Source organism: Scyliorhinus torazame, chromosome 21, assembly GCF_047496885.1.
Source record: "Scyliorhinus torazame isolate Kashiwa2021f chromosome 21, sScyTor2.1, whole genome shotgun sequence".
In the NCBI taxonomy this organism is placed as follows: Eukaryota; Metazoa; Chordata; class Chondrichthyes; order Carcharhiniformes; family Scyliorhinidae; genus Scyliorhinus; species Scyliorhinus torazame.
Genome location: NC_092727.1, coordinates 34,969,590 through 34,984,796, shown reverse-complemented (window position 1 = coordinate 34,984,796; position 15,207 = coordinate 34,969,590). Strand labels below are relative to the sequence as shown.

Here is a 15,207-nt window from a genome sequence, read left to right as displayed (position 1 = left end):
TGAACCACGTTTAGTGAGTGTCAGTCAACAAGTAGTGCTGCCTTAAATAACTTTGTGACCATTATTCCTGCAAATACTAACGTTACCCCTTTGTCAGTACTAAATATTAACGCATTTAAACGTAATCCGAACGAATTACGATGTATGATTGTTGTCACATTCCGATGTGCAGTCGGAGATCATCACCTGTTATAACCAGGCACCATATAATGCAATGTACACAAATGTGAGGAAGGGTCGCAATTATTTTTAGTTATCTGGCAATTTTTTAAAAACATAAATATCTCTCCAATCTGAACTGCTGGAAATATGAATCAGGACTAGAACCCGCAGAACAGGACGGTCTCTGTGAACAGAGTGGACCAGTTAACGGTTCAGCTCTGCACCCTTTCCGCAGATGCTGACTGACCGGTCCAGTGTCTCCAGGAGTTTGTTATCTCACTGTCTGGGGCATCTTGAACACGGGGCCGCCGCTTCAGGATAAGGGCTCGATCATTATTTCGGAGCGGTATGGGGAGAAATCTATTCCCTCAGAGCAGTGGGGATCTTTGGCATTCTCTCGCCTGGAGGGTACTCCTGGGGTTGAACATATTCAAGACTGGGGCGCATAGATTTATTTTCCCATTTGGATCTGTAAAGGAATCGAGGATGAAAAGAAATGTGGAACTGAGGGCCACGTTCAGATCAGCTACGGTCGGATTGAATGGGAGTGGGGAGGGGGGGGGGGGGGGGGCGAGCTGATGAGAAAGACTACACTACTTAGTTCTAATGTTAACCCTGACACTGGTCACTGCAGCAGGGCACGGGAAGGGGTGTGTGGGAGACTTAAAAACTAACAGTGGGCAGGATATTTTTTTTCGTGTGTCTTGGTGAGCAGGGGTAATTTTATAAATTAAAAACAGGCGCACTTAGTTCGGGGGGAAGCAAGTGTATGAATAAAAGCCTTTAAATGCAGTGCTAAAAGGTGACACAGTTTGAGTGAAAAATGCTCCTTTCAGCACCTTGGTCAGCTCCCCACAAACTGTGCCAATATCCCCAGCCAGCCAGCCAGCTTTGATGACTTGATTCCAATCCTCCCGCCCTGCAGCTTCGTCATTGGCTGATCTCTCCTATTTCATGCTCAAGTGCAGATCTTACTTCAGTAAAATAGTCTCCCAAACCTCCCACGAACCTGTTGCCTCGACACATTTCGCAGAGTCTCAGTAATAAAAGGCTTGGTCGCGGGGGCTTTTTCATTTTTTTTTCTCTCAAACAGGATTTTCTGCAACAGCAACAACAAAAAAACCCAAACCCGACAGGAAAGAACATCTCCTTTGGACTGAGGGCAGCCAGCAGAAGTGGAGAGATGAACCTGAATTTCACCTCCCCGATACAACAGGTTTCTGCCCAGCGCCCAACTTCTTTCTTCATCGAAGATATCTTACTGCATAAACCCAAGCCTTTGAGGGAAGCTCCTCCAGTTTCCTTCGCCAGCTCCTTGGCGTCCCGAGTCCCACTGCTAGAGTATGGATACCCTCTCATGCCAACCCCGACCATCCTGGCACCACACCCTCACCACCCACTCCACAAACCGGAGCATCATCACCCTTACTTCCTCGCGTCGCCTGGTAAGTCTGCTTGCTCGAAAAACAAAACTAAAAACTTGATAGGTAAACGGTGAAGGGAAATACTTCAGGGACTTTTCTGGGAAAGCAAAGAGGGATTTTTTGTTTTAAACTTGGCAGGGCATTCCTCAGCGTGTGCATCGCAGCATGGCTGCGGGTGTGCGCAGGATATTGCGAAGGCGGCCACATAATTGACCGGGAGCACTAGTACTTTTCGATGTTTCACAAACTCCGAAATGTTCTGGGAGGGTTTCGTTGAAAGGCCTGGTGCAAGATCCCGATTTCACAGAAATGGAAGAAGGCGCCTCACAGCTGCGCAGTCGGTGTGTGTGTGTTGGGGGGTGGGGGCGGTGATATCTATGTAATCGGGTAACAATGCAATTTCGGAAAAGCTTTGAAGGCAACGCCAGGCTTCCTGTAACAAGAAAAAGAAAATGCGTTTATTCAACGTTCGGAAACCAGACACTGTAACCAGGGGTTGACCCAATGTTGCATTCATTTCAAAGTGGCCGTGCTTCCTTTCAGGGACACTGTATACAGAAATAAGGCATGAAATAGGAATCTTGTCGATAAAACACAACTTGAATTGTGTACGAATACACGCAACTTGAATTTTGAACTTGCACACGCAACGTGAATTTTGAATTAATATACACAACTTAATTTTTGAACTAACTCACCAAACTTGAATTTGTGTTAATATACACAACTTTAATTTTGAAACTAACTCACACAACTTGGATTTTGAATTAATATACACAACTTGAATTTTGAACTAACACACATAACTTGAACTATGTGAAAGAATGACTGTGTTTCAAAGGGGTGCCTGTTTCAAGGTGGAATGTCTGCTCTCGTTTGAAGGTAATCAGATTGCAGACACATTTAATACCCTTGTTATGCACAAATACAATTGAGAACGATTTGAACAATTTAATTTTAATAATGGAAGCCATGCTACACAGAGGCGAGGTTTAAAATACACAAGTTTATTTTTTAAAGGATTTTAACATCTTTTGCTTTGTAACGAAATCTGAATGCATTCGCTTCTGCAATGATTTAAGGTAATCATTGATATGCTTGCAGTTGTTTATAAAGCTTCTCAGATTTTTCTGTTACCTCGATCATTACTTGGGATTTCAATAAGGGACCATTTCCTTGATACATTTGCAAATTTGACGCATTCCTTTAAGGTTAGGGAGAACCCAGCTGCTCCTGAGCCCCACATTCAGCTCTCAAAGTTTCCGGTACTTGGACTGTGTTGCACTCGGGTAACAGGAACATGGATGTTGGGTGAATTATATATATCCTTTGGCCAAGATACAATATAAAAATATATTTCCAAAACCTCGTCCTGAAGCAAAAGCTCTGTGTAAAATGTTTGAGAAATACATCGAAACTACCAAAAAATCACAACGGAACGATATCAAATTTAAAATACTATTTAAAAGAGAAAAACAATCACATTTATAATCTGCATTAAAAATATACATCTAAATCGTGATTATTAGCATTATATTTTAAATATCACATTCATCGCCAATGCTTATTTAATTGATACAAATTATACTTGATACGGGACACCAAGCACACAATGGATCATGTAAACACTTTGCAATAAATATCGAGGGAACGATAGAATAATATTCCTCAGCCGGTGACAGTAAGCTTGTCCTGTGGTAAACATTGGTGTTTATATCTTGAAGTGGGTTAAGTGCAATAAATGTTAGACTATTTCAGTATATTCAGGGAGTTAGTAATCACCAATAACGCACGCACTCTACCTAGTGTGAACGAGTATTGGAGGGAGCGTGTGACTGACAACCTCACTCGCGCCCGCTATCAAATATTGACTTCCAATCTTTCAAAGTGACATAGAGTTTTGTGAATTCTATAATCTATTGCAAGTACAATCGGCTCTAATTTGTATTTTGTTTTAACACTGAGATCGGTAAAGCGGAAAGGCTCCTTTAAGCAATGACAGCCGTCATAATGTGCCATAATACAAAACAAAGGGGTAAATATGATTTGAAGAGAGACACAGGCGCGAGCAGCAAGTGATCGAAATGCAGCCCTTAATTTGTTTTTGTCCATTTATAATTTAACTGATCGGCTATTACTGCACTGTGACAAAACCAGTCTTCGATAAAACCATATAAACGATTCTAAATTTAGAAAGCGACAGCGGGGGAAAACACACATGTTATTGCACTGATATGGACGCGGGTTAATTTGTTCGATAAATAGTTACATTTGGAAATGGAACCCGGAAGATTTTACAGGCAAAGTTTCGGCAATTCTCCAAAACACAAAGTAATGAGGGTGTCTCTAAAGGAACACCTTGTCAAAAAAAATGGAAATCACATAAATGGAATACTTCGAACATGATGCTTTATTAATTAATCTATTATTGACATGTGATTAAAACCGGAATTATAGTTAGACAAGTAAAGGGTCAAATGTTGTTCCATTTATCAACGTCTCGTTTTTTTCTACTTTTATTTAATTTTAAAAACGAATTTATTATTCGTTGATTTTATTGCTTACCTCTAAAGAATAATATAAAATCTGTACAGCAAAACATTTCAAAGAGAGTGGGCAGTTTCAGAACTGCCTTTGATTGTCCAATCTGGAATGGTCAGGGCCCGTCATGTCAGTGAGCCATTTGAGCCAGAGTTCGAGTTGCACAATAATTATTTTTAACTGTGTTGAAAGCTGACTTGGGAATGATGTTTATCTCGGAGTATTGTCTCTCTGTTATCAGTAGGGATGCATATGCCCGCTCTCTTCCAACACCCCCCTGAGCTTCCAGGCAAACACTGCCGGCGGCGGAAAGCCAGGACCGTCTTCTCGGACTCGCAGCTCTCGGGGTTGGAGAAACGCTTCGAGATTCAGCGCTACCTGTCAACCCCAGAGAGGGTGGAATTGGCGTCGGCACTTAGCCTCTCGGAGACACAGGTACAACCGGAGAAGCAGCCGCTGGGAGGGAGGGAGGGAGGGAGAAGATGCGCAAAAAGAAATACAAGGAACTCGGGTAACTCTTCAAAGAACATAATTTCCCTCTCCAAGATACATCGTTAGAGAATACTTCCAAAAAATCTCACAACACACAGACACACAGAACCAGACCCACACACCCGCATAAACACAGACACATGACACAGACAGACGCACAGATATAGAGACAGACGTATACATATACAGAAACACACAGACGCACACATACAGATACATACAGAGACACAGACAGAGACTCAAATATATACACACACACAAAGACACACACGCAGATGCAGACACAGGGACCCACATACATACATATAGATGCACACAGATACAGACCGAGACACACATATGCAAACACTCACACAGATACAGACACAGATACGCACATAGACACACATACAGGTACGCACACAGATACAGACAGACACACAGATATGCGGACAGACACGCCCACAGACAGATTGAGAAGGAGACACATATACATATATAGACATACACAGAGACACACACATACAGATACACACAGAAACACAGACAGATACACAAATACAGAGATACACACATAGACACACACACAGGTACAGACACACATACACAGTCAGATGCACAGACATTGACACACCACACAGATAAAGACAGAGACACGGATATACAGACACACCCACCCACAGACACACAGATACATCAACACACATATACAGACACACGCACAAAGACACACGCAGAGGTAAACACACACGCGTACAGAAAGACACCCACACGCATATTCAGAAAGGTACATCAATCCACGCAGCACATATACAGACACGGACACAAACAATACACACACACAATAACACACATGACATGCAGACCCCCCCCCCCCCCCCCCCCCCACACACACACACACACACCAATTCCACTCGCGTATTTCGAGAAGTTGGACATACAGATTTCCAAACACTAATCAACCAGTAGGGACAAATTATATCAGATTTGTTAAAAAATAATTTGATCTTTCTGCAATCAGGTGTGACACAGGTGAGCAGCAGTTTATCGATTCAATATCAGGCTTTTTTCAATTAGACAGAACCGCCTGTTCTTGTCAGTCACACGGCGCTGCTAAACTGGCAGGTCTGTTGTAAAAAAAACAGAGAGGCGCCGGAATTTTATGCAGAAACATCCAACTAGTTTCCCTCCGGAGGCCAGAAGGCAAAAAGAGAAACTTCTCCATTCGATTATATTTAGCTGCACAGTACAAACTCCCACACTTATCTGCAAAGAAATCTAATTAGTAAAACCCACACAAACATGCAGATACACATATTCAGGCAGACAGACACACACACAGTTACAGACGCACATACACAAACACACCCACAAACACAGAGGCATACATACACAGAGACACATATATGCAGACACAGAGATCCACATATATAGACAGACACACAGAAACACACACACACTTACAGAATTACAGACACAGAGACACACGTACACAACTCAGCCACACATACAGACAGACAGTTACAGACACACATACGTAGAAATGCACACACGCCCACAGCCACATACCGATACAGACACAGAGACACACATAACCAGAGACACATATACAAACATATGCACACATGCCCACAGACACACAAACAGGTACTGACACAGAGACACACAAATACAGATACAGAGACACAATGATACACACATATACAGACACACACGGATAGAGGCACGCATATATTGATAATGTAAGAGCCATACTTTTAATTAACCGATAACATGTCCCAACAAGAAACTAAACCCAAATCTCAGAATTGAAGGTAATCAGCCGATTCTTGAAGCGGCTAACGTTGTGAAAATAATGAACACAGAAATCCAGAAAGCAAATGTGACTTGAATAAAAACACATGCGGTAAATATGGGCTGACAACTGTTGTTTTACTGAGACCATGCCGATCGAAATATTTTGGACATGTTCAACCCCATCGGTTCGCTCACTTGCACATATTTCAATGACAGTACAATTGAGCATGAACTCTGCCACTTGTGAAATGAAACGCGACCCGAATGTGCGTTCCTATCCTCCCAGTAACACCTGGCGCCGGGAGTTCCAGGGTCCAGTTTTGAGATTGCGCTTCACATGTTGAATTGCACGTGTGTGCTCATTCTGACAATGCATGTGTAGTGACAGCCTCCTCCCCACCCCTTGCCCCAACCACCCCGAAATCCACACTGAAACCAATCGGAAAGAAAGTCTAAAAAATAAATGCACTTAACCTGCAGCGTCTATTTCAGGTCAAGTTATCAGTCGGTGCCCACATGATGCTATGACACGTGTGGATTGCATGTTTAACGCAAAGCAGTTAATGTAATTACATGCTCATATGCACATGCTTTAAAGAGGAATAAGTCGTGACAAATATTTCCACACGCATCCAGAGGGAAGCATAATCCTGGATATGGCTGTGCGGAAAGTAAATCAGTTTGGAAGGAAGAAGCAATTCGATTTAAAAGATTGCCAAAAGTGTTTTGACTTGCGCCCCACTCTATCTGGATCAGTCACTTCATCCTTCAGCCCAATCAACCCTCACAGTATCCTCCCCCACCCACCCACACACACTTCTCTCTTGAGGTAGCAAGTTATATTTCCCAACTCACTGGGTGAGCGCTGTCTCTTCCTGTGATATCCTCCCCTGAGCTTCTTCTTGGTGGCACTTCCAGGTCAAGACGTGGTTTCAGAATCGGCGGATGAAGCACAAGAAGCAGTTGAGAAAGAGCCGCGATGACCACGGCCAGAAAAACCCAGGCCCCGACGACCAGAGCCTGGGATCTGGCGTCGGCGAGGCGGAGCTGAGTCAGAAAGCCTCTTCGGAGGTCAAACCCTTAGGCAGCCAGAACGCTTTCCTCTTGGAGGACCACGAAGATGATGTGGACATAATTGAAGACGATGACATTTGTTCTGCTGACCACATGGTGTAAAAATCGGAATGAAACGGATAAGGTCACGGAATAGACACCACCGGACAAAAGGACTATTGCCCGCCTAGGAAAGGTGTTTGAAAACTGTTGGGTTTGTGAGGATTATTAATGTCGCAGCTCCGACCTGGTGGGACAAAATTCCTGAAGCATATCCTCCCAATAGTCTGCAAAGCTCATGTTCTTTCCTGTACATAGATAATTTACGCAAATCTAATATTTATTTCAAGTTTATTATTGCAAATAAATTCGGTTGAAATGATGCCTGACGTTATCTGTACTATATTAACAATTGTTAAGGCTTTTTAAAAAAAAAGTTTTATAGCACGTGTAGACTGTCTGAATCTTGTACTGATTTAAAATTATATTCATGTCAATAAAATGTCAATTTGCAAGAAATTCAAATGTCACTATTAACTCCAGCGGCAACATTGGGGGGTTTGCCCTATTCGGATTTAAAGTTCTTTTTTTTTAAACTGTCCTTTCTTGATCAGCATTTCTCTTAGAAATTCTCAACCGAATTCTCCTCCAATGCAAACTGTTTTTGCCAATAGAATTGGAAAACAAACTCCAACGAGGTGATAAGGATTTTTTTTAGATTCTATCGGTGTTGATTTTGTACATGCGCAGCGCGCATTTAATAATTTCGCTAAATCTTTCTATTTTTACACCCACTGCCAGTTGCAGCCTGCATTTTAGGCATACGGTTGTGTAACTGAATAATCCAACAAGAATTTAAAATCAGGAGAAAATCTGGTTTGTGTTATTCTCTATATAATATATACTGTATATGGTGTTTCCTATATAATGCATGGTATATACAATTCTACGCTATTCTAATATACTGTATGTGTTATCCTATGAATAATATATACTGTATGAAACATTCTCGACATAACATATACAATGTGCTGTACTCTATATACCATATACACGATGTGTTAGCCGCCAATAATCCATTGAAGGACACAGGGCTTTGCCTTAATGTTTATGTCATGTCCAGAAACCCAGTATGAACATTCATCAACAATGTTTCTATTCTTCTGGCTAGAGTGCCGCCCTGCATTTTTACCAGATAGTTACTCTGAACGCAATATTCAAACTGTAAGTAAATCCAACACGCACGATTTCTTGAAGCAAGAAAACAGTCACGGGTGTAATTTAAGGACAGAAATATTGTACAAAGTCTTTTCTTTAAAAAATCTTCATGTTTCAACGGTTGATTAGCGTCAACATAAATCTTAATGGAACGACATTACTGGGTTTTCGTGTCACTCTTTGGAGAGCATACTCAATTGCACTTCACCGAATGGAAAGCACTTTGGGAGAGGAAAGCTGTCATTTAAATACAATTTTATCATTTGTTTTCTTTAAGTGTGTGCACCGAGCTTGGATTGGAATAAGACATCAATTGAGGCAGATCCAACTTGCAAAATGTCTGCAGATTCAGCTTGATTTGTTTATGAGGACCACACTTCAATTTCAGTATGAACTGTCAGGCACCTTTAGACACAGGGGGCTATTTTGAGAGGGGGTTATGCATCCTTGCGAAGGTAATGTTGAATATATAACTAACAGAAACACCTAGGGTCGAATCTTCACGGGTTGGTGGAAGAAGCGGGTTTGGAGACCGGGAGAAATCTTGTCAAGACGGCTCTATGACATGTTTTCGCCTCCCCGGATTCTGCAGGACGCCCATTTGCGGCGATTGTAGCCGCCCCACCCCCTCGCCCACAACCTTGATGCTCCTATTGGCTCTCCAGAGTCGGGAGCCATTAATTGGCCAGAGCTCAAGTGAAGACCTTTTAATTGGCCGCTCCCTCCAAGCCCTTCCTTCGGGGACGGAGTGGGGGTGGGGGGCCCCTTCGACAGGCATTTCCCAATTCCTGCCCGGCACTTCATCGAAATAGTTGTGGGGCACCCAGGAACTCAAATTCAGCCCCAAGTGACCAATTCACCCTTTTACACTCAAGTGATCGTCAGTCAAACTAAACTCAGAAAGGCAGCATAGTTTCTAAAGAAAATATACAGTTGTGTGACAATTATACTTTAATCAAGACTGACATAATGGCAGCGAATTGGAGTATGCATCGGAATTCTCTATTAGAATGGTGTATGGCTTTATCCAGCTTCTATTGGAATTAAAACGAAGGTGATGCAAATTTAAGAAGGATTCCAGGTAACCAATTCATAGAATATGAAACAGCCTTCACAACCTTGCACATGTGCTGTCTAAAGAACACATCCTAGAGTTTACTCAATCTGCAAAATAATCTACCGACTTTTTGATGTGGACTATACAATTGGTAAGAATATGACAGAGGAATAAAACACAACCAGGAAGAGAAATCGTTAATTCTTCACACAATAGCAAATCACATTTAATAATCAGTTATTTTACATTGATGCCATTTCGTTTCGTTTTGCTGTGAAAAATAAATGTCATCTGACCAAGTATCTGTTTCAACAGCCATGGGTTCAACACCAGGAGTTACATATAGCTCATCTGTTGAAACTAGAATGTGTACATCACCTTCACAAGTGGCCCACTAATCAAGCACCTTCTGCCTCTGTCTCTCTCTCCCCACATGCATACAGATGCTTACATTTCTTCCCTCATAATTTAAAACGGTGGAAGAGTTGCATAGGGCAGCTACGGAGAAACAATTTCCTTCGGTGGGGTGGAGAATGAAGGCATATAATCTTAAAGAGTTAAGAGTCAAGGCATGCAAGGGGGTAATCGGGAAGCACATTTTCCACACAATGGCTCGGAGGAATCTAGCCATCTCTCTACCTCCCTAAAGGCTGTGTGGGTAGGTATGGTACAACTGGAGCATTCAAGGCTGAGATTGATAGATTTTTGTTTGATAGGCATACCAAGTAAGACGGAGTTCAGGCAAGTAAATGGAGCTGCAGATCAGCAATTATTTATCTGCATAATAGAGCATGCTTGAGGGGTAAATGCCCTCCTCCACCCTCCAAGGTTGTTATGTTCTTTTGCTTGGTTAAAGGTATGAATTGATAATGTCATTTCCCTGGCACATTACAGCACATTAAAATATACACTTTTCAACATTCCACATGATGAAATACATTAGAAGTAGACATCACACTCTGTAATGCAGCTTAACCTCATAATTAGGAACATATTGGACTGTCCAGGTAGTTATTTAATAATGCTTCAGTTTCACTAATGGTTTTCAATGCCAATTCAGCTGAGACTAAATTAAACGGTTTCACATAGTAAGTAATTTTTAATAACCAAGTTTTTATAAAAACATTGAAAAGGCACTATCATTGAAAAGTATTTGGTCAAGTCATTAACTAGGGTGAAATTCATTACGTTGAAATGTGTTATGGTATCTTTGAGAGATGCGTGATGCACACAATACAATGCATTTTGGAAAATAATAGATTTGCTTAAATTATTTAAGCTGCATAACTTTCACTAAATTCATAGCCCTGAAGTAAAATTAACAATTTTCCACACCTTTATCAGTTCCATTTTTAAAAAGTAATTCCTTTTTTTGAAATGCATAACATAATATGGTCCTGATACCCTGTCAAAGGTATGGGTTCAAATCCATTCCCAAATCAACTTAAGGCCCTTGTAGCCAAGAGGTATATGCAACTTAAGTTGATTTGGCAATTTTATTCTAGTTTTTCATGTGTATATATCCAATGCACTAAACTTCCCATGATCTTAGCTTGTCTAGGGGTGTGGTAGGTTCTGGAGCACAAGCCTTCATTACTATTTCCGGAATATCGTCAGGGCCGGTAGTCTTTACAGTATCCAGTGCCTTCAGCCATTTCTTGGTATCACGTGGAGTGAATCATATTGGCTGAACACTGACATCTGTGGTGCTGGGGACGTCTGGAGGAGACCGAGTTGAATCATTGACTCAGCACTTCTGGCTGAAGATTGTTGTGAATGCCTCAATGTGGCAGCATTGCTGTGTTCCTGTTTATGGGCACCTGTGCCCCCCGTATATTGTGAAGATTTCACTTCCTCCTCACTGTGATGTGGGTACTCCCTCCTCCTCTCCCTCCCCCACATCCCTCCTGTCCCCCTCACCCCAGTCCCTCCTTACCCCCCCCCCCCCCCCTCTGGCTATTCCTCCCCTCCACCTCCCCGCTGACCACCCTCAAAGTTGCTGGTCAGGAACCGGTCTTCGAAGCTACCGGTTGTGGTGATGTGCATCAATGTAAATACATGTAGGCTAGCTAGACCACTAGAGGGAGCACCAGTGACATCACACACACTCAACCAATAGATCAGTTAGATAGGACACGACCAATGGACATTCACAATACACACGGAGGTGACACGACCACAGGGGGCATTACACCAACACATCTATAAAGGACACCACACACATGATCTGCCTCTTTCCAGTGGAGACAGTCAGTGAGTACAGACACAGGGTTGATTCAATATTACACCCACCACGTGGATTGCAGCAACTGGTTAGTCAGTCTGGGTAGCTATAGTAGGATCAGCAGTAGTGTCGGACCGGAATAATAGAAGTGTAAATAGTTTAATAAACGTGTTGAAGTTATCTCCACGTCTGAACCTTCCTTTGTCAAGTGCACCACAAGGAAGCCGCTTTTGTTACACCTACAACATAACAAATCATGGTACCAGGACTGAACTGTTTCAATCCATATAGCCATACCTCAGTGTACAGTGACAACCAGCAACGAGACCCAGGCAAGATATTCAAGATCCGGGTTCTGCAGCAGCTCCAGTGCCACGGCGATATCCGCGAAAACTGGCGGGTATTCCGGCAAATGTTTGAATTCTTCCTGGTAGCAGCCGAACTAGAAGACCTGGCCAATGCTGAAAAGACAGTACTTCTGCTCACCATCGCCGGTGCCAGAGCAGAAGAAATCTTTTAAAAATTCAAGTTCTCCAAGGGGCAAAACAGGAGCGGCGTCCAGGCAGTCCTGGACAAATTCGGCAAATACTGTGAGGAAAACACACTCCAACCAGCAAGAAAAGGTAAGAGAAGCGCCAGTACTCACCACGAGGCCGAGATCCCGGAGCAAAGAATAGTTTTTATTGGCGGCCATCTTTCTAAAGGGACTGCACTTGCGCAGTTGTGAGACGCTGCGCATGCGCAAATGAGAACAAGGCCCAAGGTAAAGGAACAGCGATCTGCGCATGCGCAATCACTTCCTAAGCGCTACGTCACATGCGTCATGATGTCAGTGGCCCCCAGACCACGCCCATTTAAAGGGGAAACATCCCAAATCAAAGAAAGAATCTTTTAAAGCCGTAAAACAACCTTCCTTCACCTGGAATGACAGCATAATGCCTCAAATTGAACCAGGAAATGAAATTAACCTCCGAAGAACCCTGCAACAAGCAGTTACCTATGCCCAAACCGATGATTCCGATCATGAATATTTCAATACCGACCTTTACATTTTCTCTGGACCTCGCAAGCCCAATGCCAGCTCCAACGCAAACAGTGATGATATGGTCCTAGAAGACTACGACTCGGACAAACCATTCACCTTGGGAGGCTACCCCAGTACCAAATCCGAACCGCAACTAGACGTGTTGCACATTGACGACCCCGACGACGAATTCTTCGGATTTGTGGATCTCCAGCCCAGCAGATATGACATCCCAACTCGTGAGTGCAGGATGATGCTGCAGCCTGAAACCAAGAGACAGAGAGCGGTACAAGCCCACAGAGAGCGGCCAGCTGCCACACAGAGCATGGTCCACGCACCGCCCAGGGTTCCCGACTCTACAAAAGGAGACACAGAAGACTTCAGAGCGCAGTCCTTGCACACACAAGACATGACTCCAGTGTCACAAGCCTGCACAGCGAGCTCGTGGACAGCCTCCACGATAGAAGCAACGCAAGACTCCGACGTGCAGTCCTTGCAGGAACAAGACCATGAGGGTCTAGCAACCTCCTCTGACCAACTAGCGGCAGACAATGCAAGTCTGCCATGCTCAAGTAAACAGCAAGAAGACTATGACAGTCTACCACGCCCCAGTGCACAGCAGGATGACCATGACGGTCTATCATGCTACAGTGAAGAACAAAGAGACGATGACAGTCCAAGCCCAAATGCAGGACAACAGCAAGACAATGACAGTCCAACCACATAGTTTGCACCACCAGATGAAGACTCTGACAATTTACCCAACCCAAGTGAACAACAAGCAACTACTGAGGATCTACCCACGGTATGTGAGACGAGTGACGACAGCATCACACTTCCCATGCAAGATGTGCAAAGTGACAGACCTCAGCTAGTGTGTATAGAGGCACTCAACGATCACTGTGAGACCACTGGTGACTCCAGTGACACCACGATACTTCCACCCTCATTCGCTCAAACCTCTCCACAAGTCAATGCATTCCTGCATGTTCCAGCTCCAGACGTGCAGCTTCAAGAAATCTCAGCTGACTCCAGTGAACCTGCTAAGATTCCGGACGGGGAGCATCAACAAACCAACACTGACTCAGTTAAAACAGACCAGACTCCAGATGGGGAGCAACCAAAGGCCGACTCTGATTCACGTAAGCCGGACTTTACTCCAGACAGGGAGTGCCGCAACCTCAGTGATGGCATGCTCAGGGTGACAGCAGATGCCACAATGACAGGAGGTGGATCACTTAACAATTACACTGGATCGGCGCGCACGCTGGGCGGGGGTCGCGCACGCTGGGTGGGTGGGGGGGGGGGGCGCGTGCTGGAAAAACAAAACAAAAACAACTACACTGGGTCAGTAATAGCAAGCAGCGGCTACAGTCCAAGAGGAATACACCAATATTCACCACAGCTATATCCGCACATTTTTTCCACACCAGCAGTGCAGCCAATGACAGCTCATGCTGGACAAACCCAGTATTCAGGCATGCAGCAGCCAGCAGTCTATGCAGCAGATTCTCAAACAGGCCAGCACTACGGATTGCCCACTAATGGAATCAAGACCGATGGAGGACTACCGCAAGCGCAATCTGCACTACAGACTGGATACCTTAGTTACAGCCCGGGGTTTGCTGCACCCCAGCCTGGCCAGATGGCATATTGCTATCAGATGCAAGGTTTTAGTTTCACACCATCACCAGGTATTTATGCGAGCAGCAATTCTGTTTCCAATTCGACAAGCTTCAACTGTTCTCAGCAGGATCACCCTTCCAGCATAGCACGTGGCCAGAACCAGTATGTACAGTCTTATCCAACTTCAACATATGGCACATCCATGACCTCGAATGATACTCTTGATGGTACCTCTTCAACGTCAACACCTTATCAGCTACAAGATGCCATCCGACAGCACCATCACAAACATCGAAAAAAAAAGACTCCAAATCAGACAGCGAAGTGATTTGACCACTTCTTGGTTCCTGATACACAGGGACACCGATGGCGTTCGCAAGGACATGCCACCATCAAACTCACCACCCCACCAAGAGAGACATTTGACCATGATGATTGATGGTTTTTGGACTCACACGAATGATTTGGACTTATTGTTTAATCACTGTTCCCATGACTTGTATATACCTTACCTTATCTACCTGTTCTTTGTTAAATTTTCTTAAAGTGTACAGAAAATATGAACATATAAAAAAGGGGGCGTGTGGTGATGTGCATCAATGTAAATACA

At 43.6% G+C, this 15,207-nt stretch overlaps 1 protein-coding gene across 1 annotated transcript; it reads left to right on the top strand.

Annotated features, from left to right (window-relative positions):
• Positions 1-1,188: 1,188 nt before the first annotated feature.
• On the top strand, positions 1,189-7,918 carry bsx (brain-specific homeobox). The gene is made up of 3 exons (XM_072486221.1): positions 1,189-1,607; positions 4,369-4,562; positions 7,314-7,918. The coding sequence occupies exons 1-3, from the start codon at positions 1,346-1,348 to the stop codon at positions 7,569-7,571; spliced, it is 714 nt and encodes a 237-aa protein (XP_072342322.1). The 5' UTR covers positions 1,189-1,345; the 3' UTR covers positions 7,572-7,918.
• Positions 7,919-15,207: the final 7,289 nt, after the last annotated feature.

What these genes read in the sequence shown, in the direction of transcription:
- bsx (XM_072486221.1), top strand. Translation starts at nt 1,346, where the DNA reads ATGAACCTGAATTTCACCTCCCCGATACAACAGGTTTCTGCCCAGCGC. An exon ending in TTACTTCCTCGCGTCGCCTG is followed by an intron (nt 1,608 to 4,368) that starts GTAAGTCTGCTT and finishes CTCTGTTATCAG; the next exon opens with TAGGGATGCATATGCCCGCT. An exon ending in TTAGCCTCTCGGAGACACAG is followed by an intron (nt 4,563 to 7,313) that starts GTACAACCGGAG and finishes TGGCACTTCCAG; the next exon opens with GTCAAGACGTGGTTTCAGAA.